At 47.9% G+C, this 27232-nt stretch overlaps 1 protein-coding gene across 3 annotated transcripts; it reads right to left on the bottom strand.

The window, feature by feature from the left end:
• Positions 1-472: 472 nt before the first annotated feature.
• Positions 473-27001, bottom strand: MAMDC4 (MAM domain containing 4). 3 transcript variants are annotated; one of them, XM_060281047.1, is made up of 24 exons: positions 25279-27001; positions 25135-25201; positions 21829-21945; positions 21600-21749; positions 16618-16700; positions 14459-14617; positions 9880-9970; positions 9327-9482; positions 8938-9153; positions 8285-8409; positions 7946-8036; positions 6767-6871; positions 4431-4568; positions 3584-3717; positions 3282-3492; positions 3072-3203; positions 2861-2985; positions 2689-2773; positions 2431-2520; positions 2164-2283; positions 1916-2046; positions 1179-1296; positions 932-1098; positions 473-673 (listed from the first exon to the last, which is right to left on the bottom strand). In XM_060281047.1, the coding sequence occupies exons 1-24, from the start codon at positions 25513-25515 to the stop codon at positions 626-628; spliced, it is 3096 nt and encodes a 1031-aa protein (XP_060137030.1). In that variant the 5' UTR covers positions 25516-27001; the 3' UTR covers positions 473-625. The 3 variants fall into 3 exon arrangements, with proteins under 3 accessions (XP_060137030.1, XP_060137032.1, XP_060137031.1); XM_060281049.1 differs by adding an exon at positions 23223-23395 and having other exon boundaries at positions 21600-21945; XM_060281048.1 differs by lacking the exon at positions 2164-2283.
• Positions 27002-27232: the final 231 nt, after the last annotated feature.

Below are 27232 nucleotides of genomic sequence, written 5' to 3' on the forward strand. Positions count from 1 at the left end.
AATGCAGAGATGGAACCCCCAGAGGCATCTAGTCTAATCCCACTAAAATGCAGAAATGGGACGCCAAGAGGCATCTTGTCTGATCCCACTAAAATGCAGGGATGGGTTCCCCCAGAAGCATCTAGTTTGACCCCACTAAAATGCAGAAATGAGACCCCAGAGACATCCAGTCTGATCCCTGTAATGCGGAGATGGGATCCCAAGAGGCATCTAGTCTGACCCCATGAAATGGAAACTATAGAGATGGGACACTCAGGGGCATCTACTTAAACCCCACGAAATGCAGGAATCTCCGCCGAAAAGGTAGAGCGAGGGCCCCCCCACCCCCACCCCAAGAGGCATCTAGTCCAGTCTTGAGGACCAAGACGGATCTCTTCCTCTGCCCCAGGAGCAGGCTGTTCCCCTCCTCTGTCCCAAACTCCCTGAGCTCTGTTTGCACACAGACAACCCGACACCATTTTTTGGGGTAGAAATCACGTTTTATTTCATGGGAGATGGAACAACCACCGCGTTTTCTCCTTTGTTTTGTGTCATCGTGCCCAGATAGAAAGGGATCCAAGGGTCATCTAGTCCAACCCGCCAGCAAGGCAGCCACCCGGCCCACGGCCTTCTGGGGAGAAAGCGGCTAGTCTGTTGGCGCGCCGACAGGCAGCTCTACGATCCGGACCTGGTCCTGCGAATGCAAAGCCAGGCATGGGATTACAAACGCAGCACTTGTCACAGGGAGGCAGGCAGACCGCTCCTGACCTGGGAGATTCAACTGTAATATGGTGGGAGCCTCTTAGCACAGGATAGCAGATCGACTGCCCTGGCTCTGGGGGCTCCACCTCTGATCACAGGGAGGCAGACTGCCTCTGGTGTGTGCACAGATCTGGGGGGAAGGGGGACGGAACTGGAGGTGGGTCGGGGGTCCTGGGAGCGAGGGACTCACGTCTTGAAAGGCAACATTGTTGAAGCCCCCGAACTGGGGCGCCTCCGACGACCAGCACTTCTTCTGGCAGCGGCGAGTGACAGCCCAGGCCAGGAGCCCCCCGAAAAGGGCGCAGGCGGCTGCGGCCACCACGGCAGCCTCCCAAGGCAGGGGGGGAGCGCTGCTCCCTGGGGGGGGGGAGAAAGACTTCGTTCATATGCGCCTGTGTGTCTCTTGAATCCCGGATCCCGAAAGCACTGGGTCTCACCTTCCCCACCGCTCTCCTGGCGCTGCTCCTCGCACCCGCCTCCGACAGCGTAGCCTACGTCATCCACCGCAATGGTGCCCGTGCCAGACCAATCGCCAGTGCCCACTTCCAGCACCACCTGCAAGACATGGGTTCAAACCAGCAGCTCCTCCTGCCAGGAAGGATTTCGAACCCGCATAGCTGCCAATTTCTCCCTTTTTTAAAGGGAAATTCCCTTATGCTGAATAGGCTTCCTCGCGAGAAAAGTAAAATAAAAAAATTCCTTCAGTAGCACCTTAAAGACCAACTAAGTTTTTATTTTGGTATGAGCTTTCGTGTGCATGCACACTTCTTCAGATACCTGGTATCTGAAGAAGTGTGCATGCACACGAAAGCTCATACCAAAATAAAAACTTAGTTGGTCTTTAAGGTGCTACTGAAGGAATTTTTTTATTTTACTTCGATCCAGACCAACACGGCTACCTACCTGTCGCGAGAAAAGGGAAAACTTGGCAGCTATGAACCCACCACCTGCTAAATGCCTCACCCTGAGAAGCGTTCCAAAGTGGCAGGGAGTCCCAAAGTTCCCCGGGCCCGCGGGGTCATTGGGAGTCTCTTTTTCGAACCGGAAAGCCCCACATCTTTATAGGGTGGCCAGTGGCAGGCAGTTCCAAACGTGGCCAAACGCTGTCACATTGAAAGGAGTTTAATAGGTATAATATATAAGGAAGTTATCATAGGAGTCTGAGATGGCTTACCTGGAACTCGCCACCGCTGTCAACGAGAACTCTCTCCTCCTGCCAGGCCCAATCTTGGTGGCCGGCTGCCCACCAGACCACACGCTCCCCCTGCGGGCTGGACAGGAGCACCCGGAGCTCGGCATCAGCTGCTGGGGAGGGAAAGGAAGGCGGAGTCAGGTGGGCAGCGGGTTCGTGTGCCAGAGGTTCCGCTAGAATTCCCTTCCTGCAGCAGGGAGTTCTACTGGCCCAAGCTGAACCTGACTCACCACTTTCTCCCTGGAAAGCCATGCGGTAGCGGAAGCGGAAGCAGCCGGCGCCTTCGAGGGTCTCGCTGGCGAGGCGGGCTGTGTGGTGCCCGACGCCCACCTGGACGGAGACGTGGCGCCCTAGAGAGAACCAGGAGAGAAGCCTGGATCCGGCTCAGAGAAGCCTGGATCCGGCTCAGAGCAAACTGTTCTGGCAGCGATTCATTCCCATCCCCTCGGCCCACCTCACAGGGTCGTAAGTTATAAGGTACCATGTACGAGACTCACCATCAGCTCCTGCCCCGGCCCAATCCCAGCTCCGCCAATTGCCGTGGGGCTTCCTCCACCCGCAGGTGCCGGATTCAAAATCGCATGAGCCTGAGCGGAGAGAATCCTCTTGGGGTCCCATTTATGTATTTCAGGGGTCAGACTAGATGGTTCCAGGGCTACCATTTCTGCATTTCAGTGGGATCAGACCAGATCCTCTGGCCCTATTTTGCACCCGGAACCCTTGGGTCATGCGGTGCTACAACTCCCAAGACTTACCGGCGCCGAGACAGCTCCCCGGTGTCACCTCGAGGTCGTCGAGCGCCACATACGACGCCACAGGCCCTTCAGCCTCAAACGCCACCTGCGCCAGAGAGAGGGGGTCTGCCTACTGCTGCAAACTCGAACCCTGCCCTGTTCCCCCAACCCGGCGCTCCCCTTTGCCACTCACCCGCCACTCGCCGCTGACCTCCGCTGTCAAATTTGCGTAGCGCCAGCTCCCGCGCTGCCTTGAACCCACCACCAGTGCCTCAGTCTGCCTCCAGCCCTCTTCCTCCACGGAGGCGCGCAGAGAGCCTGGTGAGAGAGCGCCTGGCTGGAGTCACCCAGCTTTCTGGCAGGACAGGACCCGGCAGGTCATCCATCCCACCCCGAGCTTTTACCCGCATCTCCGGCGCTCAGGTAGTACCAGAATCCGACGCAGTGGGTGCCCCCCAGTGGCAGATACATCCCTGTCCGCAGTGGCGCCGCTTGCCCCGCTGCCAGGGCGCTGGTGTCAGCAACCATGTAGTGCCCTGTGGAAGGCAGAGGCAAGTTCCAATTGGGGTATTGGGACCCCTGGCGGTCATCCAGCTGACCCCGGCGTCACTCACCCTCCAGTGTGCCCAGGGTGCGGTCCTGGGGCGGGCCTTGCCCCGAGGTGCTGCCGCCCTGCCGTCGCACCCACCCTCCTCCCGAAACCCCGCAGGCCCCGGGCTCCTCAAAGTTGCAGCGGAGGGGGCTGGCACAGGCCCCGGGCACCAGGGCTACGTCGTCCAGTGCCACGGTTCCCGCGAAGCCGTCACGGAGCAGCTCAAAGGTCACCTGGAATGGAGAGAAAATCCTTTCTGGTGCTGTTATTCGGGATGGTTTTGTTGGCTCTTATTCTTGGCTGGATTCGAACCCAAGACCTCACCTGGAAGCTGGGCAGCAGCAGGCGCTGGTGAATGGTGGCTGAGGCACGACGCCAAGCGGCACCCTGACTCCCCACCCGGGTCCACAGAACTTCCTCCGTGGCACCGATGGATTTCGCCAGCAGGTTGAAGGTTCCTTGGAAAGAGCGCGATTAATTGCTGCTATTATTATTATTATTAAATATTATTTTTTAGGGAAGCTTTTAATGTTTAATAGATTATTGTATATTAATATTCTGTTGGAAGCCCCCCAGAGTGGCTGGGGAAACCCAGCCAGATGGGCGTGGTATAAATAATAAATATATTATTATTATTATTATTATTATTACTACTACTACTATTATTATCATGGCTCATTACCACTCATCATTTAAGACCATCAACCGGTGTTCTTAATTTTTCTGGATTATAATTTATCACCAGTATTCATTGTTGAGAAATAGTACTTTTTACCATTCTTTATTCTTATCGTGCTATGGTCCATGAGGTCACGAAGAGTCGGACACGACTAAACGACTAAACAACAACATTCTTATCATTCAATTATTTCTTATCATTCTTTTTATATGATAATATAAAAATTTCATATAAAATATTATAAATATAAGATAAAAAAAATATATGATATAAAAATGATGATGAGAAATAAGAAATACTATTTCTCAATAACGAATTAATATTTGTTCATTTGTCTGTGAACCGCCCTGAGACTTCTGGGTATATGGTGGTATATAGTATCCTCTTTGGGAACTCCCTGCCACTTGATTCTCAGGCCGGCCCCTCCCAGCCTCTGGCTCTCGAACCTGCACCGTCTGGGGAACTGCCTGCCACTTGAGAGCTGCCCCTTACCGATCTGGGGTCCCTTCAGGCGGTACCAGAAGGAGAGGCAGGCGTCGGACGGCGTCAGTGCGGTTTGGGGGGCAGAGACCAGCCTGGCCCGCCGGCTGCGGGATCCGGGCGCCGCAGGGTCCACCGAGAGGAAAGCACCTGTCGCAAGGGGCAGGGCAAGAGGGTCAGGTCCTGGGTTCGAATGGGAGCCAAGGCTCCAAGCCACCTGGTTGCCCCTGGAGACTGGCTCTCTCTGCACCCTTTCAGAGAGCAGCTGCCTCCTTTGGAACTTATTTTATTTTATTTCCAAAACGAGGTTTCTCGAGCTGTCATGAAATTATTGGGAAACGGATAGGAAACGGTTTAAGTCATTTAGTTGAGCCAATGGACCCGATTGTGTGACTTGGAGACAGTCAGATACACACACACACACACACACACACACACACACACACACACATCTATATCTCCCATGTATAAGAGGCCCCCACATTTTTGACATTATTTTTAAGGGAAAAACCTAATCTTATACTTACATGGAAAAATACAGTATATATAATATATTATAGATGTATATAGAGATATACAGTGGTGCCTTGCAAGACGAAATTAATTCGTTCCGCGAGTCGCTTCGTCTAACGATAATTCCATCTGGCAAAGCGCGGGTTGCCGCGGCAAAAAAAAGAAAAAAGCTGCCGAAAAACTTCGTCTAGTGAAAACTTTGTCTTGCAAGTCACCAAAAACATCGCAAGACGCTTTTGTCTAGCATGTTTTTTGTTGCGCGAGGCATTCATCTTCCGAGGTACCACTGTATACACACACACATATAATAAATATATACATTAATATACATAATAAATATAGATGTCATATAAATTTATACATAGCAATAACAATAATACAATACTGGGCCCAATATAATATATTGTTGTTGTTAATAATAATAATAATAATAATGTGTGTTATTAATAACAATAATGACAATGATGTTTCAATTTGAAGAATTATTAATGTGATTTATATCCTACTGTTTAATAATAATAATAATAATAACTGTGCTGTCCTCACTACCATGCCTGGTGACCTAGGTAGTTCGACATATAGTACAGCTAAACCTTCTGGTCTTCAACGTAAAAAAAGAGACTGTTTTTTACTTTTGATCCTATACTTTATTAACAGTCAAGAACGAGGTAAAACAAATCGAATAAGACAAATAATAAGTGTGAAGACAAGTATTAAATGGTAAAACAACGATACAATCTTGCAGGTGGAGAACATGTAACAGGACTCCCTCTGGTACCCTCACACCCACTGAACTCCTCCTCTCTAACCTCAGCCGTGTTGGTCTGAGTCGAAACAAAATAAAAAAATTCCTTCAGTAGCACCTTAAAGACCAACTAAGTTTTTATTTTGGTATGAGCTTTCGTGTGCATGCACACTTCTGTTTCAGTGTATCTGATGAAGTGTGCATGCACACGAAAGCTCATCCTATATAATAAAATGCAAGTGTCCCTGCATCCACGTTTTCCCTTGTGTCCCTGGGCTACTGCACATGTGCCCCAGGGACACAGGGATTGGACACAGAGACAACCACCGCTCCGCTAACCGCCGCTCCGAAGGCCCGTCTCATGCTGGAGGTGTGCGGTGAGGCGCCGGGGGAGAGAAGCGCTCCCCCCGCACCGCCTTGCCACACACCGCCGGCATGGGGCGGCGCTTCCTCAGCGAAGGCAAGCAGGTGGGCTGTCTGCCTGTTTGCCTTAGCCGATGAAGCCGAAGCAGCAGCAGGCCGAGGGAAGCCGGCTTTGGCTTGGTGGCGGCGGGAGGAAGGGGAGGAATTCCTCCCCTTCTTCCCACCACCGCCAAGCCAGTCCCGGAGCCGAATTGCGGCGTGGCGGGGGGCTTTTCGTCGTTTGCCTCCCCCTTAGCTCGGGGAAGGCAAACGGTGAAAAGCCCCCCCCCCCCGCGCCGCAATTCGTCTCCGTCCCCCGGGCGCTTCAGCTTGGGGAAGCAGGCAGGGAGATGGCAACAGCCCGGGAAGCTGTTGCCGTCTCCCTGCCTGCTTCCCCGAGCCGTAGCGCATCGGGGGACAGAGCCGAAGATCGGCGGGCACTGTTTGCCGGGGTTGACAAGCCCCGGCAAGCAGCGCCCGCCAATCTTCGTGTCCCAGGGCTTCCCCTCTGTTCCCACCCGGCTAGCGCCCGTTTACCAACGGGCTGAATGACACTAGTACGGTACCAAAATAAAAACTTAGTTGCTCTTTAAGGTGCTACCCATAATTTCGACGGCAAACCAGCCCGGCAGGACCGGAAGCACCCCAGTTTTCCGAAAGGGAAGGTCTTGGGTTCAAATCCTCTGACCTCTACCCGTCGTGTGGTCCTGGCCCACGCAGAGGCGCCACTCGAACCCAGCGCCAGGCTCAGCAAACCAGCCACACAGGTCGCTCTCAAAGTTGCATGTCAGCCCTGCGGGGTGGGAAAAGGGAGAGAGAGATTGAGATCGTTTCTTATTCATATTAGGATTCTTATGATAATCATGATAATCATATATAATCGTATAATCATAATTATTATATTTTAATTATGAGAATGTCATAATCCAAAGATCTCAGGGCAGTGTACCGTTTTCAGAGCCTATTTTACAGAGCATAAATCAATCATTTTTGGACTGTCAAGCCCTGAGGAAGAAGAAGCTGGATGTGGTTGTTGTTGTTGTTGTTGTTGTTGTTAACAATATATTATATTGGGCTCAGTATCATGTTATTGTTCTTAGTATTGTTATTGGGCCCAGTGCTCTATGATTGTTATTGCTACATATAAATTGATATGATGTCTATACAGGTGAAACTCGAAAAATTAGAATATCGTCGAAAAGTTCATTTATTTCAGTAACGTAACTTAAAAGGTGAAACCAATATAGGAGATAGACTCATGACATGCAAAGCGAGATATGTCAAGTCTTTATTTGTTGTAATTGTGATAATTATGGCATATGGCTGAAGAAATTATGTGTTTGTGTGTATATATCTATAATACATTTTATGTGTATATATATATATATATATATATATATATATATATATATATATATATATAGTGTGTGTGTGTGTGTGTGTCCCCAGGCAGCTTACAGAGAAATTACAAAACCAGTAACGATTCTTCAAATTATTATTATTATTATTATTATTATTATTATTATTATTATTATTATTGCACATTCCCCCCCTCCCAGACAGGGACTCCCGGCAGCACATGGATCCAGACACCCCCAACCTTCGGCCCTCCAGATGTTTTGGGACTACAACTCCCATGATCCCTAGCTAACAGGACCAGTGGTCAGGGATTATGGGAATTGTAGTCCCAAAACTGCTGGCGGGCCGAAGGTTGGGAATGCCTGGATCCATCAGCTGCCGGGAGTCCCTGTCTGGAGGGGGGGACACATGACGCGTGTTATTATTAATTATTATTATTATTATTATTATTATTAATGAATGATTCTGACAGGCGAGGGGGAATCAGCGCCCCCTGATGGTGACATACCTGAGGGGCGAGATAGAGAGGCGCCGCAGTCCCAAAAGGCCACGCTCCCAACAGCCAGGGCAAGATCCTCCTCCATTGCCAGGAGTTCCAGCTTCGGGGAGACAGAGAAAAGAGAACCCCAGGGGTCATCCAGCTCAACCCACCGCCCCCTCCATCGCCAGGAGCTTCAGCTTTGGGGAGACAGAGAAAAGGGAACCCCAGGGGTCATCCAGCTCAACCCGCCGCCCCCTCCATCGCCAGGAGCTCCAGCTTTAGGGAGAAAGTGAAAAGGGAACCGCAGAGGTCATCCAGCCCAACCCGCTGCCACCCACCTTGGGCGAGGGGGAGCTGCTGGCTCACCTGGAAAGGCCGTTCTCTTGCACCCAGGGGAACGATGGCGTGCTGCCAGGCGGTGGTGCTGTTGCCCCAGGTGTGCCACAACCACCTGCCCGGCGCTGCGTCGGCCACAGCCAGAGCCAGGAGCCCTGGGAAAAGAGCGAGGCTGATGTGGCTAAAGAATTATGATTCTTTCTACTGAGTTTTCATACATGGGAAGAACTGAAAAGTAAGCCTTGTGACTCTTTCTCTGATCTTGAGAAAGAGTTTTCCTCCCAAAGCCCTTTGTTTTAAAAATCCAAATTAAATCTGAAAAATTGGCTCCAATATTTCTGTAACGAAATAGTCAATGATAATAATAATAATAATAATAATAATAATAATAATAATAATAATATGTTATTTATACCCCGCCCATCTGGCTGGGTTTCCCCAGCCACTCTGGGCGGCTTCCAAATATTATTATTATTATTAATTTTAAATAATACTTAATAACATTATTAAATATTACAGAATTATTATAAATAATTATTATTATTAAATATTAAAATACAACAACAACAACAACAACAACAACAACAACAACAACAGTTTGCATGTGGCTGCCTGCGTTCCACAGCTCCTGCACATTTACATGGAACAATGAATCCCCTAATTGGCCCCCTGGCTGCACCTACCTCGAGGGCCGGCATCGAAGCGCAGCTCCACGGTGCAAGCCCAGCCGGAAGGCCCCAGGGGCGGCGTGGTGGCCCTAGCCAGGGAGAGCATCTGACCCGGAGCGTGGCCCAGGCTCAGGCCGGGCGGCGCAGGATCCGGCCCCGCGCCGACCCACTGGATCCGGCCCACGCTGACGTCTGTCCAGCCGCCCAGGCCACGGGTGAAATTGCTGGCTCCTAAGGAAAGGACAAGGGCTGCTGGGATCGGGGCTGGGCTAGATGACCCAGGGAGCTGGAATGCCCAAAGCAGATTTCAGGGTGCCCAGCAGGGAATCTGCTTCCCCGTGTCACGAAAGACTCCTGTGGCAGGCAGTTCCATGGGTTAGTGGAGGCCTGGGGCAGGCGCTCACCGCACTGGCTCTCGTCGGTGCCGTCACTGCAGTCAGCCTCGAAGTCACACACTTGCTCGCCGCTAAGACAGCGCGTCCCACTGTCACAAGAAAATTGATCGTCCTTGCAGGGCCCCGGTCCAGGTGGTTGCTCGGTGGGGGGTGCGGAGAGCAGGCCTGGATGGGGAAGGAAGGGGTTGGATTAGATGACCCCGGGGGTCCCATTCCCATAGGTCTTATTTCCCCCTTTTTTTCAAAAATATTCAACCTTGCAGGTATCTTCTGAATATGGGCAACCAGAAGAAGGTTTCCTTTTCAGAATCATAGGGTGGATTGGATTGAAATCAAATCAATTGAAAGGACAATTTCAACCCCCATTTAAACCCCAAGTCAGTCGAACTTGATTTAAACCAGTTTTTTTTACAGAATGATTCAGCCTTGCTGGCATTCACTTAAGATTGGCAACCGGATGAAGGTTTCCTTTTTGGAATAATAAATTTCCAGAGTAGGGTGGATTTGATTGAAATCAAATCAATTTAAAGGACAATTTAACCCCCCCTTTTTTTCCCCTCACCGCTTTGTGGGATGCAACCGGGAGACAGGATCAGGTCATCCAGAGCGACGCTGCTTTGGGGATCTTTCCCGATGACGCCCTCAAGGACAATCTGGAAGGGGGGAGCGAGTGCAAGAGAAACCCTTTTCTTTTTTTGCTTAGTGTTCTCCATTTCCTTTCTGTACCACTTTACTGTATATTTGAAAGAAAACACCTCCAAGAAGTTGGCATTAAAACATCCAGAGTAAAGCCAAGGAAAATATTTCCGCTCCTTCTGCCAAGGGACATTCTATTTATTTATTTACTGACTTGACTATATTTCTTTATTTATTTCCCCTATTTATTTATTTATTTATTTACTTACTTACTTACTTACTGGCTTGACTATATTTCACGCATCCCCAAACTTCGGCCCTCCAGATGTTTTGGACTACAATTCCCATCTTCCCCGACCACTGGTCCTGTTAGCTAGGGATCATGGGAGTTGTAGGCCAAAACATCTGGAGGGCCGCAGTTTGGGGATGCCTGCTATATTTCTTTCTTTATTTCCCCTATTTACAGTGGTGCCTTGACTTACGAATTTAATCCGTTCCGAAGGCACAAAGTCGAAAAACGCCATTGGAAACGCGATTTCCCATAGGAATGCATTGGAAACGGAAAAATTCGTAAGTCGAAGCAACCCTATCTAAAAATTGATAGTCAATTGACTATATTTCTTTATTTCCCCTATTTATTGGCTATAATATTGCAGAAGTGCTCTGGGAAGGCAGTGTGGGAACACAGATTCGAATCTTGGACATTGGAGTCTGTCGCCTCCTCAGAGCCTACCTGGCAGGGTTGGACTCCTTGGAGAAAAAGGGGCAATAAAAAGCCTCTCCTTCCTCGGAAGTTTGGAAGCAGAACTTGGCGAGTTTTAGCAGAGATGGCTGCCTTGGAGAGGGTTGGACTAGATGACTGCAGGGTTCACCCTTTTTTAAAATAAGCCCTTCTGCTGAAGAGCCAAGCCGGAGGGAGATGGTGGCCAACCAAATGCACCTGGCGAATGTCGAACCCTGAAGGCAGGGCAGGCCAGGGCAGAACTGCTCCACCCTACCGCCGCACACATCCCAAGAGAAAACCCAAACCCCAACGCCCACTCCACCATCGATGATTCCTCCACAAAATACATAAAGACAGAACATACTTTCTAATATCAACTATCTTACTCCTTTCTTACTAATTTCACACACAATGCCACAGCAACGCATGCCAGGGCCAGCTAGTTGTATATATAGTAGCAGGCCTGGCCACGCGTTGCTGTGGGTTTTTGTGTTAAGTGGACCTTTTTATGTTAAACTAGCTGACCCGGCCACGCGTTGCTGTGGTTCTTTCCTGTGATTCCCCCCCCCTGTCCCAATCCATGACGTATCTTGCCCCTCCTCCCTCCACCCCGGCTCATCCCTGTGTTTCTGTAGGATACCCTTCCCTGTGTTGTGCCTGGGGAGTGTTGGCCCCTCCCCCCTGTATCTCCATACCTTGGCCCCCACCCTTCGAAAAGGAATTGTTAGGTTCTGGGTTCTATTTCCCAGCATGCACTTTTGTCTGAACCCTCTGTTGTCCCTGGGGAGTGTTGGCCCCTACCCCCGGTAGGGGGTATCTTCCTACATGTATCTTCCTACATTGGCCCCCAGCCTTGGAGAAGGAGCTATCAGTTTCTGGGTTCCATTTCCCAGTATTTACTTTTGTCTGAGCCCTCTGTTGTCCCCTCCCCCCTGTATCTCCATACATTGGCCCTTGCGCACGCATCGTGAACATTTCTATCGGGGGTGATGATGCGCCCTGGGACCCAGAGAATCCCAACCCGAGGGGGGGTCAAATAGTGAAGCCCCATAGCCCCGTAGCAACAGACAGGCCCAGACAGAAGGAGGGGGGTCATATGGGCCACTTGGCGCGGACCTCCGAATCTAAAGGGGGCCTCGGTCAGCATATTCACAATCATTAAAATGAAAAAAGTAACAAAAGGGTTAAAAACAGGGCCACATTATCTACCTGGCCCTGGCCCTGTAACGGCCTGGCAACAGAAGGCGCATTCTGAAGCCCCCGAGTTGTTCAGTTCCATAAAAAAAAACCCAGGAAGTGGCAAGGGGAAGGTAGGGAATTGTAAATGGGTTGGGGGGTGGCCACTGCAAATATCTGGGGAGAGAAAGTGCATGGTTGTTGTTGTTGTTTTTTAAAAAAAGACACAGAGGCTTACAATCCGTTGTTTCTCCTAAAGACATACCCATAAAATAAGCCATAGCATTTGCGCAATATAAGCCATACCCCGAAAATAAGACATAGTGATAGGCGCAGTTCTGGAGGGCCCCAAGGAAGAGGCAAGGCTGGAATAATAAAAAAATAAAACATCCCCTGAAAATAAGCCAATGTGGGGTTATTTTAGGAATAATAAATATAAGACGGTGTCTTATTTTTGGAGAAGCACGGTAAAGCCTAGGTTAAAAGGGGCATGACTGCCCTTACTTAAAATGGCCGCCGGAGCCTCGCATGTGACACAACGCCCACTAAATTATAAAGTGAAAACCCCTCGCTGTGCCCCCAAGTGCGTGTTAGGAGAAGTGATGAACGACTGCCTAATGCTGCCAGGGGTTTATTAATGCAGCCGCCGGGAGAGGCTTTGGGCTTGGGGTGGAACGGCTGTTTTGGTGGTTGCAAGGTCTCCTGTTTTACAGGATCTCGTGGCGGAGGCGGGGTTTGTGGGTGTGGCGCGTTGCTGTGGCTAATCCCTGTGACTGCCCCCACGTGTCCCGATCCATGATCTATTCTGTTTGTCCCCCCCCCTCTCCATGACCGGCGTATCTCATGACGTTTTGAAGGATGGTATTTATTTTTGTCTTGTGGATTTTGGGAAGGTAGTGGTGCTAAATTGTAAAGTAAAAACCCCTTGCCGTGCCCCCAAGTGCGTGGCTGTGGGTTATCCCCCCCCCCGGGCCTGTCAGGGGCCTACATAAAACAGAGGCCATGCTGCAGCCTGTGATAATGGCCGACTTGGTGGTTTCAGTTGCTTGGTTGATGATGTCATTTGGTTTGTGGGTGTGGCTTAGATTTCACAGGAAGGGAGGGGGTGGAAGAGGGTATAACGCCACTTGAGGGCGCTGTTTGACTTGGTGTAAATCCAGGTCTGTACCTGCCCAGGTGTGCGATTTGAGGGATTTTTGCCCCCAACAACGCTCGGGGAGTGGCCTTGATCGTTGTGTCAAAATTTCAGGACGACCGGTCAAGCGGTTACGGAGAAAAGTGTAGAACGCAGTTTCACGATTTTTACATTTTTACATATATAGATGGACCTTCAGAGTCTCCCTTCAGAGTCCCCTCACCTGCCCTGTCCCAACCTGACTCCTCTACTGTAAGTTTCAAAAATAAGACTCCCCCACCCACGCGTGTTCTTGAAAATGTCCCCACCCCCCCACTGCTTTGGCTGACTCAGGATCCTACCTCCCCCCCCCATTATCCCTGTGAGCCCCTTCCCCCGTTGTTGTGCCTCATCCCTGTGATTCCCCTACCCTGTGAAAGATCCATATTCTGTTTGTTTTTGCCTGTGGCCTACTGGGCAATGTTGCGGCCTACTCAGTTTTCCTTGTCCCACCCTCCCCCACTGCTTTGGCTGACTCAGGCTTCTTCCTCCCCCCCCCCCATGGCTATGTGTTTCCCCCTCCCTTTGTTGTGCCTCGTCCCTGTGCCCCCCCCATTGTGAAAGGCCCTATTCTGTTTGTTTTTGCCTGTGACCTACTGAATGGTGCGCCCTACTCAGTTTTCCCTGCTTGGCAATGCTGCGGCCTATTGAAAAAGCTGGGCCTTGTTGCTGCCAAAGGACTGTTTTCAGTTGGTTACTGTGGAATTTTGTGATGTCATCTGGCGGCGCAGCTTTGGAGGCGGCAGCGTGCGATCTGCCTTTCTATTGGATGCTGCTGGAGTCTTCAGAGCTTCTTGTGGTGACGGCTAATTTGGGTGCCACTTTTTTATGTGTTTAATCATTATTTTAGGTGTGAAAGGTGTGGTTTTTTGGATTTTTTTTTTAATGCCAGATCCCTCCCTGATGGGCAAGGTACGTTGTGGCCAAATTTGTTACACTACGGTTCAGCAGTTACGGAGAAAGGCTGTGACCTCCGCACACACAATGCCTACATTTATATATATATAGATATGTTATAGTATAAAGTATTTTGAAATTATAATGCAAAAAATAAATATTATTATATCACTCCATCTAGCTTATTATCCTTTGTATTTCATCACGTAAACACAGGGGAAAATACATACACACCCAACATAAAAGAACAAACATTTTTTTAAAAACAGAATTTATATAATCCCACGTATTTCAAAATCATATATAACCACAGTTTAAACTTCCTGCTAATCCCAAATGTATATATTTTATTTTATTCATGAATGTACTTTATTATCTCATTATCTAATTATTAATAATTATCTAAGGATTAACTAATTATCTCATTCATTCTTACAACATGTTTCCTTCATTTTATGATTCAACTCATTCTCTCTCCACAATCACCTTAACGCTGCCAAATTCCTGACCCCAGCAGCGCTCCTCTGCCTTTACCTGGAAGTCCTTGGTGCCGTTGAAAGCGGCTTCCTGGCGGAACCAGAAGTTGCCCAGGTCACCAGCGCGGCTGAGGATCAGCTCCCTCTTCATCTCCATCTGGGAGTAGACGTTCAGGCGGTTGGCGTCCGACCCGTGCAGGTGGGCGTAGAACACCAGCTGGAAGGGAAACGTAGCACTAGAGCTGAGGGTCCAAGCTGCTGGCCAGCACGGGGTCGGCTGATGTCCTTCCTATTCAATCATCAATATGGACCCATATTTCCATATAAGAAACAGGAAACAGTGATCGTCACCTCCTCCATATTTATGCAAATAATAAATCGTAAATGATGATAGAGTATCATCATTTACGATTTATTATTTGTGGAAATATGTTAATGGACTACGCAGAACTGGACAAGATGACAGGGAGAATTCGAAACCAACGGGACCAGAGGTTCTTGAAGGATTGGACTAAATTAGAGAAATATTTGAAAGACAATTGTAAACCAAAAATCACCCTTGTAGGTCTAAAAATGGGTTATTGTTTTTTAAAGTAACAGTGAATTACGGAATACAAGAAGAAGTTAGGAAGATTGGCAATCTTTAGACGTGGCTGAGGGAAGTCCAAAAAGGTTGTTATGGTTACAGGTAGGTAGCCGTGTTGGTCTGGATCGAAGTAAAATAAAAAAAATTCCTTCAGTAGCACCTTAAAGACCAACTAAGTTTTTATTTTGGTATGAGCTTTCGTGTGCATGCACACTTCTTCAGATACAGTGAAATGGAAGTTTCCAGGCACTTATGTAGAGAAGGGGTGGGGAGGGGTGGGAATGGGGAGGGGGGATCACTCAGAAGGGTGGTGGAAATGGGTGATTGACTGACTGATAGCTGTTGACCCTTGCTTTTTCATGCAAAACCATTTGCAGTCGTTTGCGGTCATCAACAGCTATCAGTCAGTCAATCACCCATTTCCACCACCCTTCTGAGTGATCCCCCCTCCCCATCCCCACCCCTCCCCACCCCTTCTCTACATAAGTGCCTGGAAACTTCCATTTCACTGTATCTGAAGAAGTGTGCATGCACACGAAAGCTCATACCAAAATAAAAACTTAGTTGGTCTTTAAGGTGCTACTGAAGGAATTTTTTTTATTTTACAAAAAGGTTGTTATAAGACGTGAAGGAATGTCAAATGATGTATGGAATGTATGCAAAAATTACACACGCACACACACACACACACACACACACACACACAGAGTGGTACCTCGGTTTAAGTACACAATTGGTTCTGGAACTCTGTACTTAACCTGAAGCGTACTTAACCTGAAGCGAACTTTCCCATTGAAAGTAATGGAAAGTGGATTAATCTATTCCAGATGGAGTACTTAAACTGAAAGTACTCAAACCGAGGCGTACTTAAACCGATGTATGACTGCGTATGTGCATGTGTGTGTGTGTGTGTGTGTGTGTGTGTGTGTGTGTGTGTGTGTGAAGATATTGAAGGGCCAGAGGAACCAGAGACCAAATTGCAAACATGCGCTGGATTATCATGGCCACTGGTCCCATCACCTCCTGGCAAATAGAAGGGGAAGAAATGGAGGCAATGATAGATTTTACTTTCTTGGGTTCCATGATCACTGCAGATGGTGACAGCAGTCACAAAATTAAAAGACGCCTGATTCTTGGGAGAAAAGCAATGACAAACCTAGACAGTATCTTAAAAAGCAGAGACATCACCTTGACAACAAAGATCCGTATTGTTAAAGTTATGATTTCCCCAGTAGTGATGTATGGAAGTGAGAGCTGGACCATAAAGAAGGCTGATCACCGAAGAATTGATGCTTTTGAATTATGGTGCTGGAGGAGACTCTTGAGAGTCCCATGGACTGCGAGAAGATTAAACTGAGGCTCCAAGACTTGGGCCACCACATGAGAAAAGAAGACTCCCTGGAAAATACCCTGATGTTGGGAACGATGGAGGGCACAAGGAGAAGGGGACGACAGAGGACGAGATGGTTGGACAGTGTTCTCGAAGCTACGAACATGAGGGAGGCAGTGGAAGACAGGAGGGCCTGGCGTGCTCTGGTCCATGGGGTCACGAAGGGTCGGACATGACTAAACGACTAAACAACAACAACAAATGATGATGGTGATGATGGTGATGATGATAATGGACTCACGTGGCAGGACCCATTTGCTGCCAGGGTGGGGCTGACCAGCTCAGCTCGGCCCGAGTGGGTGCCAGCGACGTAGATGAAGTATCCTGGGAGAGAGGAGCAAAAACAGGGAGCTGAGGCATGGCCAGCGAGATGCCACCCCAAGATCGAGATTTATTCGTCAATGTAAAAAGTTTGTAAAGCTCTGTTATACACTCACACAGTCTATAAATAGATGTCTAGCTCAGTTGGTAGAGTACGAGACTGAATAATAATAATAATAATAATAATAATAATAATAATAATAATAATAATAATGTTGATGGCCTTTCAGCTGATTCCCTGGTGGCCCACTGGAATGTGGAGTTAACCAGGGCTATTGACTGTCTGGCTCCGAAGTGCCCTCTCCGATTGCATGGAGCCCGGACAGCCCCGTGGTTTTCCCTGGAGCTGAGGGCGATGAAACAGTCGTTGAGACGGCTAGAGCACCCGTGGCGGAAAACTCATTCTGAATCCGACCGAACACGGGCTAGAGCTCAACTTCGAGCCTACCAAGTGGCAATGGCGACTGCGAAGAGGACCTTCTTCACCGTTTCTATCGCATCTGCAGAAAACAGCAGCAGGAGACTGTTCCAGGTGGTTCGCAATCTATCCGAACCACCTTTGTCATCGGGGCCTGGTAGGGACCCCAATATCCCGTGCAATGCTTTTGCAAAGTTTTTTTTGCAGATAAAGTCGCTCAGATTCAGGAAGAGGTAGACTCCACCGTGGGAGCAGGGCTGGGGCGAGGGAATGCTAGAGTCCTGTCTAGTCAAATTGCGGGGGATCAGTTTCAAGCTGTTACCTCCAAGGATGTGGACAGGCTGCTTGGACGAGTGAAACCAACCACCTGTCTCCTTGATCCTTGCCCATCCTGGCTTATAAAAGCGAGCCGGGAAGGGCTGGACGATGGACTTTGCGGGGTGGTGAATGCTTCTCTCTGTGAGGGGGCCTTCCCACAACTGCTGAAAGAGGTGGTTATTAAACCGCTTCTTAAAAAAACATCTTTAGATGCGGCCAACATGGCCAACTATCGCCGTCTCAAATCTTCCATTCTTGGGCAAGGTGATTGAGCGAGTGGTTGCTGAACAACTCCAGGCACGCCTGGAAGAAGCAGACCATTTGGATCCCTTCCAGTCGGGATTCAGGCCTCATCATGGGACTGAAACTGCCTTGGTCACACTGGTCGATGATCTTCAGCGGGCGAGGGACAAAGGTGAGAGCTGTTTCCTAGTTCTGCTGGATCTCTCAGCGGCCTTTGACACCATTGACCTTAACATCCTTCTGGACCGTCTAGAGGGGTTGGGAGCTGGGGGCACTGTCATACAGTGGTTCCGCTCCTTCCTCCTGGGCCGTGTTCAGAAAGTGGTGGTGGGGGATGAGTGCTCAGACCCCTGGGCTCTCACTTGTGGGGTGCCTCAGGGTTCTGTCCTCTCCCCCATGCTTTTTAACATCTATATGAAGCCGCTGGGAGAGATCATCAGGGGGTTTGGGCTGGGTGTTGTGTTCATCAGTATGCGGATGATACCCAGTTCTACCTCTCTTTCAGATCAGAACCAGTGAAGGCGGTGAAGGTCCTGTGTGAGTGTCTGGAGGCGGTTGGAGGATGGATGGTGGCTAACAGATTGAGGTCGAATCCTGACAATACAGAAGTACTGTTTGTGGGAGACAGGAGGCGGGCAGGTGTGGGGGTCTCCCTGGTCCTTAATGGGGTAACTGTGCCCCTGAAGGACCAGGTGCGCAGCCTGGGAGTCATTTTGTTCTCACAGCTGTCCATGGAGGCACAGGTCAATTCTGCATCCAGGGCAGCTGTTTATTAGCTCCATCTGGTACGCAGGCTGAGACCCTACCTGCCCATGGACTGTCTCGCCAGAGTGGTGCATGCTCTAGTTATCTCTCGCTTGGACTACTGCAATGCACTCTATGTGGGGCTACCTTTGAAGGTGACCCGGAAACTACAATTAATCCAGAATGCGGCAGCTAGACTAGTGACTGGGAGCAGCCGCCGAGACCACATAACACCGGTCTCGAAAGACCTGCATTGGCTCCCAGTATGTTCCCGAGCCCAATTCAAAGTGCTGGTGCTGACCTTTAAAGCCCTAAACGGCCTCGGTCCAGTATACCTGAAGGAGCGTCTCCACCTCCATCACTCTGCCTGGACACTGAGGTCCAGCGCCGAGGGCCTTCTGGCGGTTCCCTCACTGCGAGAAGTGAGGTTACAGGGAACCAGGCAGAGGGCCTTCTTGGTAGTGACACCCGCCCTGTGTAACGCCCTCCCACCAGATGTCAAAAGGAAAAACAACTACCAGACTTTTAGAGGACATCTGAAGGCAGCCCTGTTTAGGGAAGCTCTTAATATTTAAGAAATTAGTGTATTTTAATATTTCTGTTTAATATTTAATAATATTAATATTTAATATTCCATTGGGTCACGAAGAGTCGGTCACGACTAAACGACTAAACAACAACAACAATATTTCTGTTGGAAGCCACCCAGAGTGGCTGGGGAAACCCAGCCAGATGGGCGGGGTATAAATAAATAAATAAATAAATAAATAAATAAATAATATTATTAATACCCTGCCCATCTGGCTGGGTTACTCCTCCTAATCTCAGGGTCGTAGGTTCAAGCCCCAATTTGTCCCTTCCAACTCTGAAATTATAGAATTCTACGATTCTATGTCATCTATAAAGGCACACACATTATATATAGAGTGTCCTTCATCTATATAAATTATCGTTCTATCTATCTATGGATGTATATACATACTGTAATATATATATGTGTGTGTGCGCGCACGCACACACACGCGCGCACACACACACACAGAGTGTTTTTTTCTGGGCGGACGCAGGGGTACACATACCCCTAAACCAGGGGTCCCCAGATTTACCGCGCGGCGGGCCGGTGCCCGCCGCGCCGACCGCGCAGTGGGCCGGAGGGCAGGGGAGTGCGCGCGCAGCGGGCCGGAGGGCGGGGGAGTGTTCGCCCGTGCGCATGCGCACACGCACACACGCGGGGGAAAAATCGCCGAAAATCGCTTGTGCGCATGCGTATGGGCCTCCCCCGACCCGGAAGTGCACCAGAAATGACCTCTTCCGGGTCAGGAGAGGCCCATACGCATGCGCACAAAGGATTTTCGGCGATTTTTTGCCGGTTTTTTAGATCGTCGCTGCGCCGTGCGCCGTGAGAGCGGGCGGCGGCAGCGGGCGGCGGGGGTCGTCGCGGGCCGGATTGGAAGGCCGATTGGGCCGCATCCGGCCCGGGGGCCGTAGTTTGGGGACCCCTGCCCTAAACGTTTTGTGAATCTTTGTACTTTGGTCCATTTAATGTATTTGTGGCAAGCGTACCCAGGGAAAAGATTTTGAGCCTTTTGCAATGTTCCTTATTTCTGCCATAGTGCCTTGTTAGAAAGCCATATTCTCTGTGTCTTTTATTTGTTGCTGAAGTTAGCAATGTATTTTAGCTGTGTTTTCAGTATGCTGTCTGTTAGACAGAATGTTCTGCGCATCAAGGTCAGAAGACCAGATAGGATGTTTAGACAGCAGAAGGTCAGAATGTTCTATTTGATGGCCAGCAGGATGCTTGATGCGTAAGGATTTTTTTGTTTTGCGTTAGATACCAACCACAGCTTTATATGGGTATGTATAAAATCAGGCGTGGTGCTAGGGCTTTTTGCGCCCTAAGCAAAACACCTTCTGGTGCCCCCCGCATGACGCACACACGCACACCGCTGATGCCCCTGCGTCCCCTCCATTGGCGGGAGGAGCGCAGGCCAAGGGGGGAGCTCGGCGCCCTCCCGCCTGTGGAGGGGACGCTTTGAGCTCGTCAGCGGCGGCGGCAGCAGCGCCCATAGCTGAAGGCTTCATAGCTGAGCTCTCCTTTTGGCCCGCGCTCCTCCCGCCTGTGGAGGGGACGCTGGGGGCTCCTTGGCGAGCGAGCGGGCGGTGGCGGCAGCACCCATAGCTGAAGGCTTTAGCTGCGGGCGCTTGCCGCCACTACCGCCGCCGCTCACTCGCAGCGGCCGCCGCCGCTGGGGAGCTCTCGGCGTCCCCTCCATAGGCGGGAGGAGCGCGAGCGCGTGCCTTGGAAGGGCGGCGGTGCCGCGGGGGTTTTGCGGAGCAGGCTCGGCAGCGCCCCCTCCGTTTTCGCGCCCTAGGCAATGGCCTAGTCCATCTAAATCAGGCATGTCAAACTTGCGGCCCTCCAGATGTTTTGGCCTACAACTCCCATGATCCCTAGCTAGCAGGACCAGTGGTTGGGGAAGATGGGAATTGTAGTCCAAAACATCTGGAGGGCCGCAAGTTTGACATGCCTGATCTAAATGGAAGCACCGGGCCTGTATAAAATGGGTGTGTGGGTGTGTGTATGCACACCTATATGTGAATGAAATGTGTAAATGTGTATTTGCATGTGTATTTGTGTGTTTGTGTGTGTGGGGGGGTACATCTATCCACACACACACACACCTTTACACATATCATTCACATATAGGTGTGCATACACACACCCATTGTATACACACAACACACACACAACACACACACACACACGTGCCTATAGTTATGCTTATGGAACTGAGCTATTTCTTTTTTTAAAAAATTATTTTTATTTGAAAATAAAAAGCCACAATCATTCAACATATTTCCAATTACATATATCATTTTGCTTTTATATCACATTCTTAAAGGTTATTAATAATTCTTCAGATACCACCTTCTGCTTCCTTGAGCTATTTCCTATGTGTATATCTGCCTATAAATTATCTCTACCTTGAAATTATCTCCACCTATGTCAATATCGTGCCTACACACACACACACACACACACATACACATATCAACAGCTCCCGGAGGTGCCGAACTCTGCGCGCGCCCTGAGCTGCTCAGACTGGATCTGAATCCTTTCTTTACGGGAAGGTTCAGCCTGGCTGGCACCCTCCACCATATTCACAACCAGCACCCACCTTCCGGCGTGTTGGTGCTGTGATCGCGGGTGGGGCGAGCCGGGGCCGGTGGCACCTGGGAGCTGCGGTTCCTCGCCCAGGAGAGGCTCTGGTGGGCATCTGCCGCCCAAATGCACCAGCCCTCCTCGAAGGGGCATGAGTGGAAGTTCTCTGGGGGAGAAAGGCAGGTGAGGAGGGTCCCCTTTTCCGCCCCCATCCCCCTGGCCCCAAATGCCCACCGACTGCTCACCGCAACCCTGTTCATCGTTGCCGTCACCACAGTCCTCAGTGCCATCGCAAAGGCGGACAGGGGCCACGCAGCCGCTCGGCAGGCATGGGCGCTCGCCTGGGGTGCAGCTCCAGGGACCTGGAAAGGTTGGGATGGTGAATGGGGGAGCCTCGCAGACCAGAGGCAGTCTATCTGGTGTGCCGGGTTTCAGGGAGGCAGAAAAGAAAGCCATGCTTTGGGATGAATCTCTCTATATTGGGAAGAATTGCAATTATAAAAATGAATGTGATTGACAGGGAAGGGATCCCAGGGTCATCCAGCCCAACCCCACTGAATCCTAGAATGATTGACAGTGAAGGGGCCCAAGGATGTTATTTCTTTTCCAAACTATTCCAGTAATAACAGGGAATGCATGCTTCAAAGAATGGTAAAGAGAGATTTCAAGGTTTGTCTGGAATGGGGAAAAGCCAAGGATAAAAAATAAGATACTAACAGATGTGAAGGAAAGAGGCGGATTCTCACTTCCAGACTTAAAATTGTACTATGAAGCTGCATCCCTAGTATAGATCTGGGATTGGATCATGCTAGATAGGGAGGCAATAACAGAACTGGAAGGACATGACAATAGGTTTGGATGGCATGGTTATTTATGGTATGGAAAGGCGAAAATACATAAAGGGTATAAATTTTAATAGCGGGATACAAGCTGTCTACTCAGAACAGAAAGCAAAAATGATTGTAAATCGGATGATCACGGATAAATGTAATATTCAAAAAGGAACAAGACAAGGCTGTCCATTGTAACCGCTGTGGTTTCTTCTGGTACTGGAAGTTTTGACTAGAAGGGTAAGGGAAAATAGAGAAGTGTCAGGAATAAAAGTAAAGAAAAAGGAACACAAATTGAAAGCATTTGCAGATGATGTTAGAAAACATCTGAAGGCAGCCCTGTTTAGGGAAGTTTTTAATGTGTGGCATTTTAATGTATTTTAATCTTTGTTGGAACCCGCCCAGGGTGGCTGGGGAAATCCAGCCGGATGGGCAGGGTACAAATAATAAATGATGATGATGATGATTTGATAAGAACTGTGGAAGATCCAAAACATTCTCTCCCAAAAGTAATGAATATAATACAAGTTTGGTCAAGTGGCAGGATATAAATTAAATAAAAGTAAAAGTAAATTGTTATTGAAAAATCTTAAAGAATCTGAAAGGAAAGAAATACCGTATTTTCCCGTATTTAGGGTTTTCCCGCTAAAAAATGATGTCAAAAATTAGGGGCCATCTTATACACAGATACAACCCCCCCCTTTACTTAAAATCTGAGTCCCCCCAAATAGGGGGCATCTTATACATGGGGGCATCTTATAGATGAAAAATACAGTAATAGAAATGATAGGGATAGAAGTACATAAGACCTGTTTGACAGTGTAATTTGCTGCCAAGGAGTGTGGTGGAGTCTCCTTCTTTGGAGGTCTTTAAGCAGAGGCTTGACAGCCATCTGTCAGGAATGCTTTGATGGTGTTTCCTGCTTGGCAGGGGGTTGGACTGGATGGCCCTTGTGGTCTCTTCCAACTATGATTCTTTGATTCTACATAAAAAAGTAAAGTATTTGGGTGTATGGATAACAGCAAAAAATATAAATATTTTAAAAGATCATTATGAAAAAATTGGCATAAAATGAAAAGAAATATGGAAATATGGAATAGGATGAATCTCTCTTTATTGGGAAGAATTGCAACTATAAAAATGAATGTACTTCTCTTCCAAACTATTCCAGTAATAACAGGGAATGCATGCTTCAAAGAGATTTCAAGATTTGTCTGGAATGGGAAAAAGCCAAGGATAAAAAAGATGTAAAGGAAAGAGGCAGATTATCACTTCTAGATTTAAAATTGTACTATGAAGCTGCATCCCTAACACGGATCCAGGATTGGGTCAAGTTAGGAAGGAAATAACAGAACTGGAAGGACATGACAACAGGTTTGGATGGCATGCTGATTTATGGTATGGAAAAAAAAATACATAAAGGGTTTCACAATCCTATAATAAGGAGATCACTGTTTAAAGTGTAGGAAAAATTTAAAGACCATAGAACCTAAGACACCTAAGACATAGGGGGGAAAGGGAGAATGGCCAATATATAGAGATTTATTGGTAGAACAAGAAGGAAAATTAAAATTGAAAGAATAAGGAAGAAATAAAGGAGCATCTTCAAGGTTGGTTCAAAGAGGACAATAGGAAAGGTTTTTAATATCCGGTTTCCAAATTCCAAAAGGAAGTGATAAAAGAAAATTTGAAACTATTAAAAAAGGCATATAATATTCTTTTGGAGTGGGAAACGAAAGATGAAGTAGTAAAATCGGTAATGATTAAATGGGCACAAGATATAGGTCACAATATACAACTTGAATATTGGATAAAATTGTGGAAAGTAAATTTGAAATTTATGGATTGTATATTGATGAGAGAGAATTACATGAAGATGATGTCTGGAATGGTACATATCACTGGTCAAATTGGGGAAAATGTATAAAAATGAAAAGAGTGTTGGAGGTGTGAGGCTGAAGGTACTTTTTACCATATGTGGTGGGATTGTAAAAATATAAAACTTTATTGGGAAATGATATATAATGAATTGAAGAAAATGTTGAAAATAACATTTGTTAAACAACCAGAAGCCTTTCTGTTAGGTATTTTAGGACAAGATCTGCCGATCTTGTTTAGGGAAGCTTTTAATGTTTGATGGATTACTGTATTTTAATATATTGTTGGAAGCCACCCAGAGTGGCTGGGGAAGCCCAGCCAGATGGGTGGGATATAAATATATTATTATTATTATTATTATTATTATTATTATTATTATTATTATGTATGCTACTACGGCGGTGATAATTCTGATAGCGCAAAAGTGGAAGACTGGAGAAATTCCAACTAAAGAATTTAGAATAAAGAGAAATTGATGAACTATGCAGAACTGGCAAAATTGATGGACAGACTTCGAGAAAAAGACAACAGTGACTTTGAAAAAGAGTGGGAACAATTTATTAATATACTTGCAGAAACAAAGGAAGACTTGACTTGCAGAAACAAAGGAAGACCTGGCAGGATTTAAATCAACACACATCTTTATTAACAAAGAACATTTAAAACGATAAAGTAATAATATAGTGGATCTTTAGGAAACAGCAGGAAACCAGAAGTGGAAGTTGGGGGAAGCCCAGGAGGGGAGGGAAGAAGTGATGTAACCTAAATGTCATTGATATGAGATGTATGTAATGACAGAAAAAGAAAAGTGAATTAATAATAATAATAATAATAAAGCCTTACTTTGGGGGCCACAGTTCCTGAACTGCACGTCGTCCAGTGCCACGCTCACCACCGAGGAGAAGGTCACCTGTGGAGGGGAGGCAGCGCTCTTGACATGCTCTGGGGAAGGAGTTGGCCGGGGAGGGCGAGGAGCCTGAGACCCACCTGGAAAGCGCCGTGGATTCTTCCGGTGTAGGCCAGCAGGGGGCGCCAGGTGCCAGGGGACGCGGCAGGGCTTCGCCACAGGGGTACAATGTGGCCGCTGTGGCTCAGCTCCACCATGAAGCTCCCGTTGAGTCCTGCAGGGGGAGGGTGGAGGAGTGAGGGGTCACCTAGCCTGACCCCTGCAGGTGGGACCCATAGATATAGAAAGAGAGGAGTGAGATGGGATCCAGAGGTCATCCAGCCTGACCCCAGTGAGAATTGCAGATTGTGGTGCCCGCCCTGTGGAATGCCCTTCCTTCGGAGGTCAAGGAGATAAACAACTACCTGACATTTAGAAAACACCAAAAGGCAGCCCTGTTTAGGGAAGTTTTTAATCTGTGATATTTTAATGTATTTTGGTATTTGTTGGAAGCCGGCCAGAGTGGCGGGAGAAACCCAGCCAGATGGGCGGGGTATAAATAAATAAATAAACAATAATAATAATAATTGCCATCTGGTCTCAGCCGCTCTCGTTTTTATCAGTCCCCAATGGGGACGAGAAGCAGGGCACGATCAGAATGATCACGATCTTAGGCAGTGATATCCTGAAAAATAGAAGAGAAATATTCTTATATGCAACAGCCACTGCCCGGTTAGTACCATATTTTTCCTTCTATAAGACGCCCCCATGTATAAAACACCCCCTATTTTGGGGGACTCCAATTTAAGAAAATGGGGGAAGATCTATCCGTGTATAAGATGCTCCCAAATTTTGGACATTATTTATTAGGAACAAAACCTAGTCTTATACATGGAAAAATACGCTAATTGCATCAAATTGGAAAGGGAATGGCAGAATAAGTTATTCGACTGTGCAGAACTGGCCCAATTGACAGATAGATTAAGGGGAAATACAAAACAATCATTCGCACCAAAATGGGATCTGTTCAAAAAAGACCTACAAAAATATCACAATAACATAATATCTATGGCAGTGTTTGAATGACCCTTGTGTCAATTATATTCTACTCAGAAAGGAAATACGGTACGATATGTTATAAGAAAGTACTGAAACTATAGCAAGAGTAAGGGAAGAAGTATAAGTACATTCAATGTCGGAAATGTAACTTACTGTACATCGGGAAATGATGGGAAGTCTGTTTTTATATAATTGAGTTTATTGGAATTTAGTTTATCGACTTTATTACTTTGATCTATTTTTGTTTAGTTAGAAAATATAAGAAAAGAGCATGTACCGTATTTTTCCATCTATAAGATGCCCCATGTATAAGATGCCCCCTATTTGGGGGGACTCAGATTTAAGAAAATGGAGGAGATGTATCTGTGTATAATACACCCCATAATTTTTGACAAGATTTTAAAGGGAATAAACCTAGTCATATACACGGAAAAATATGGTACATATACAAGTTCAAATTAATATCTAATGGTTTAAGTATTTAAGGTTGTACATGTATCTAAGTCTGTGTATGGATATCAATCAATCAATCAATCAATTATATAAAAAACTAGCTGGCCCTGCCACACGTTGCTGTGGCTCAGTTTGTTAAATGGAGGGTCAGAGTCCCCCTTCAGACTCCCCTTACCATCAGAGTCCCCCTGTTTCTCGTGTGTTATGTTTACATAGGGGCATCCCTGTGTCTCACCCCACTCTGTACCGACCCATTAGGTTTCCCTGTCTCCTATTCTGTTCCCCCCCACCCAATCCAGGCAAGACCTTACGTATCCCTGTCCCCTATTCCGCCCCACCCCACAGTCCACCCAGGGAAGGCCTTACCTATCCCTTTCCCCTATTTCGACCCATCCACCCCACCCAGGCAAGGCCTTACCTATCCCTGCCCCTTATTTTGATCTCTGGGGCTGGCTGGATCGCGGGGTGGGTTTGATCGGGGTGGGTTTGCTTGGATTGCAGGGTGGGTTTGATTTCGGTGCGGTGGATGGCGGGGCAGGGTGG

Source organism: Zootoca vivipara, chromosome 12 (genome assembly GCF_963506605.1).
Source record: "Zootoca vivipara chromosome 12, rZooViv1.1, whole genome shotgun sequence".
In the NCBI taxonomy this organism is placed as follows: domain Eukaryota; kingdom Metazoa; phylum Chordata; class Lepidosauria; order Squamata; family Lacertidae; genus Zootoca; species Zootoca vivipara.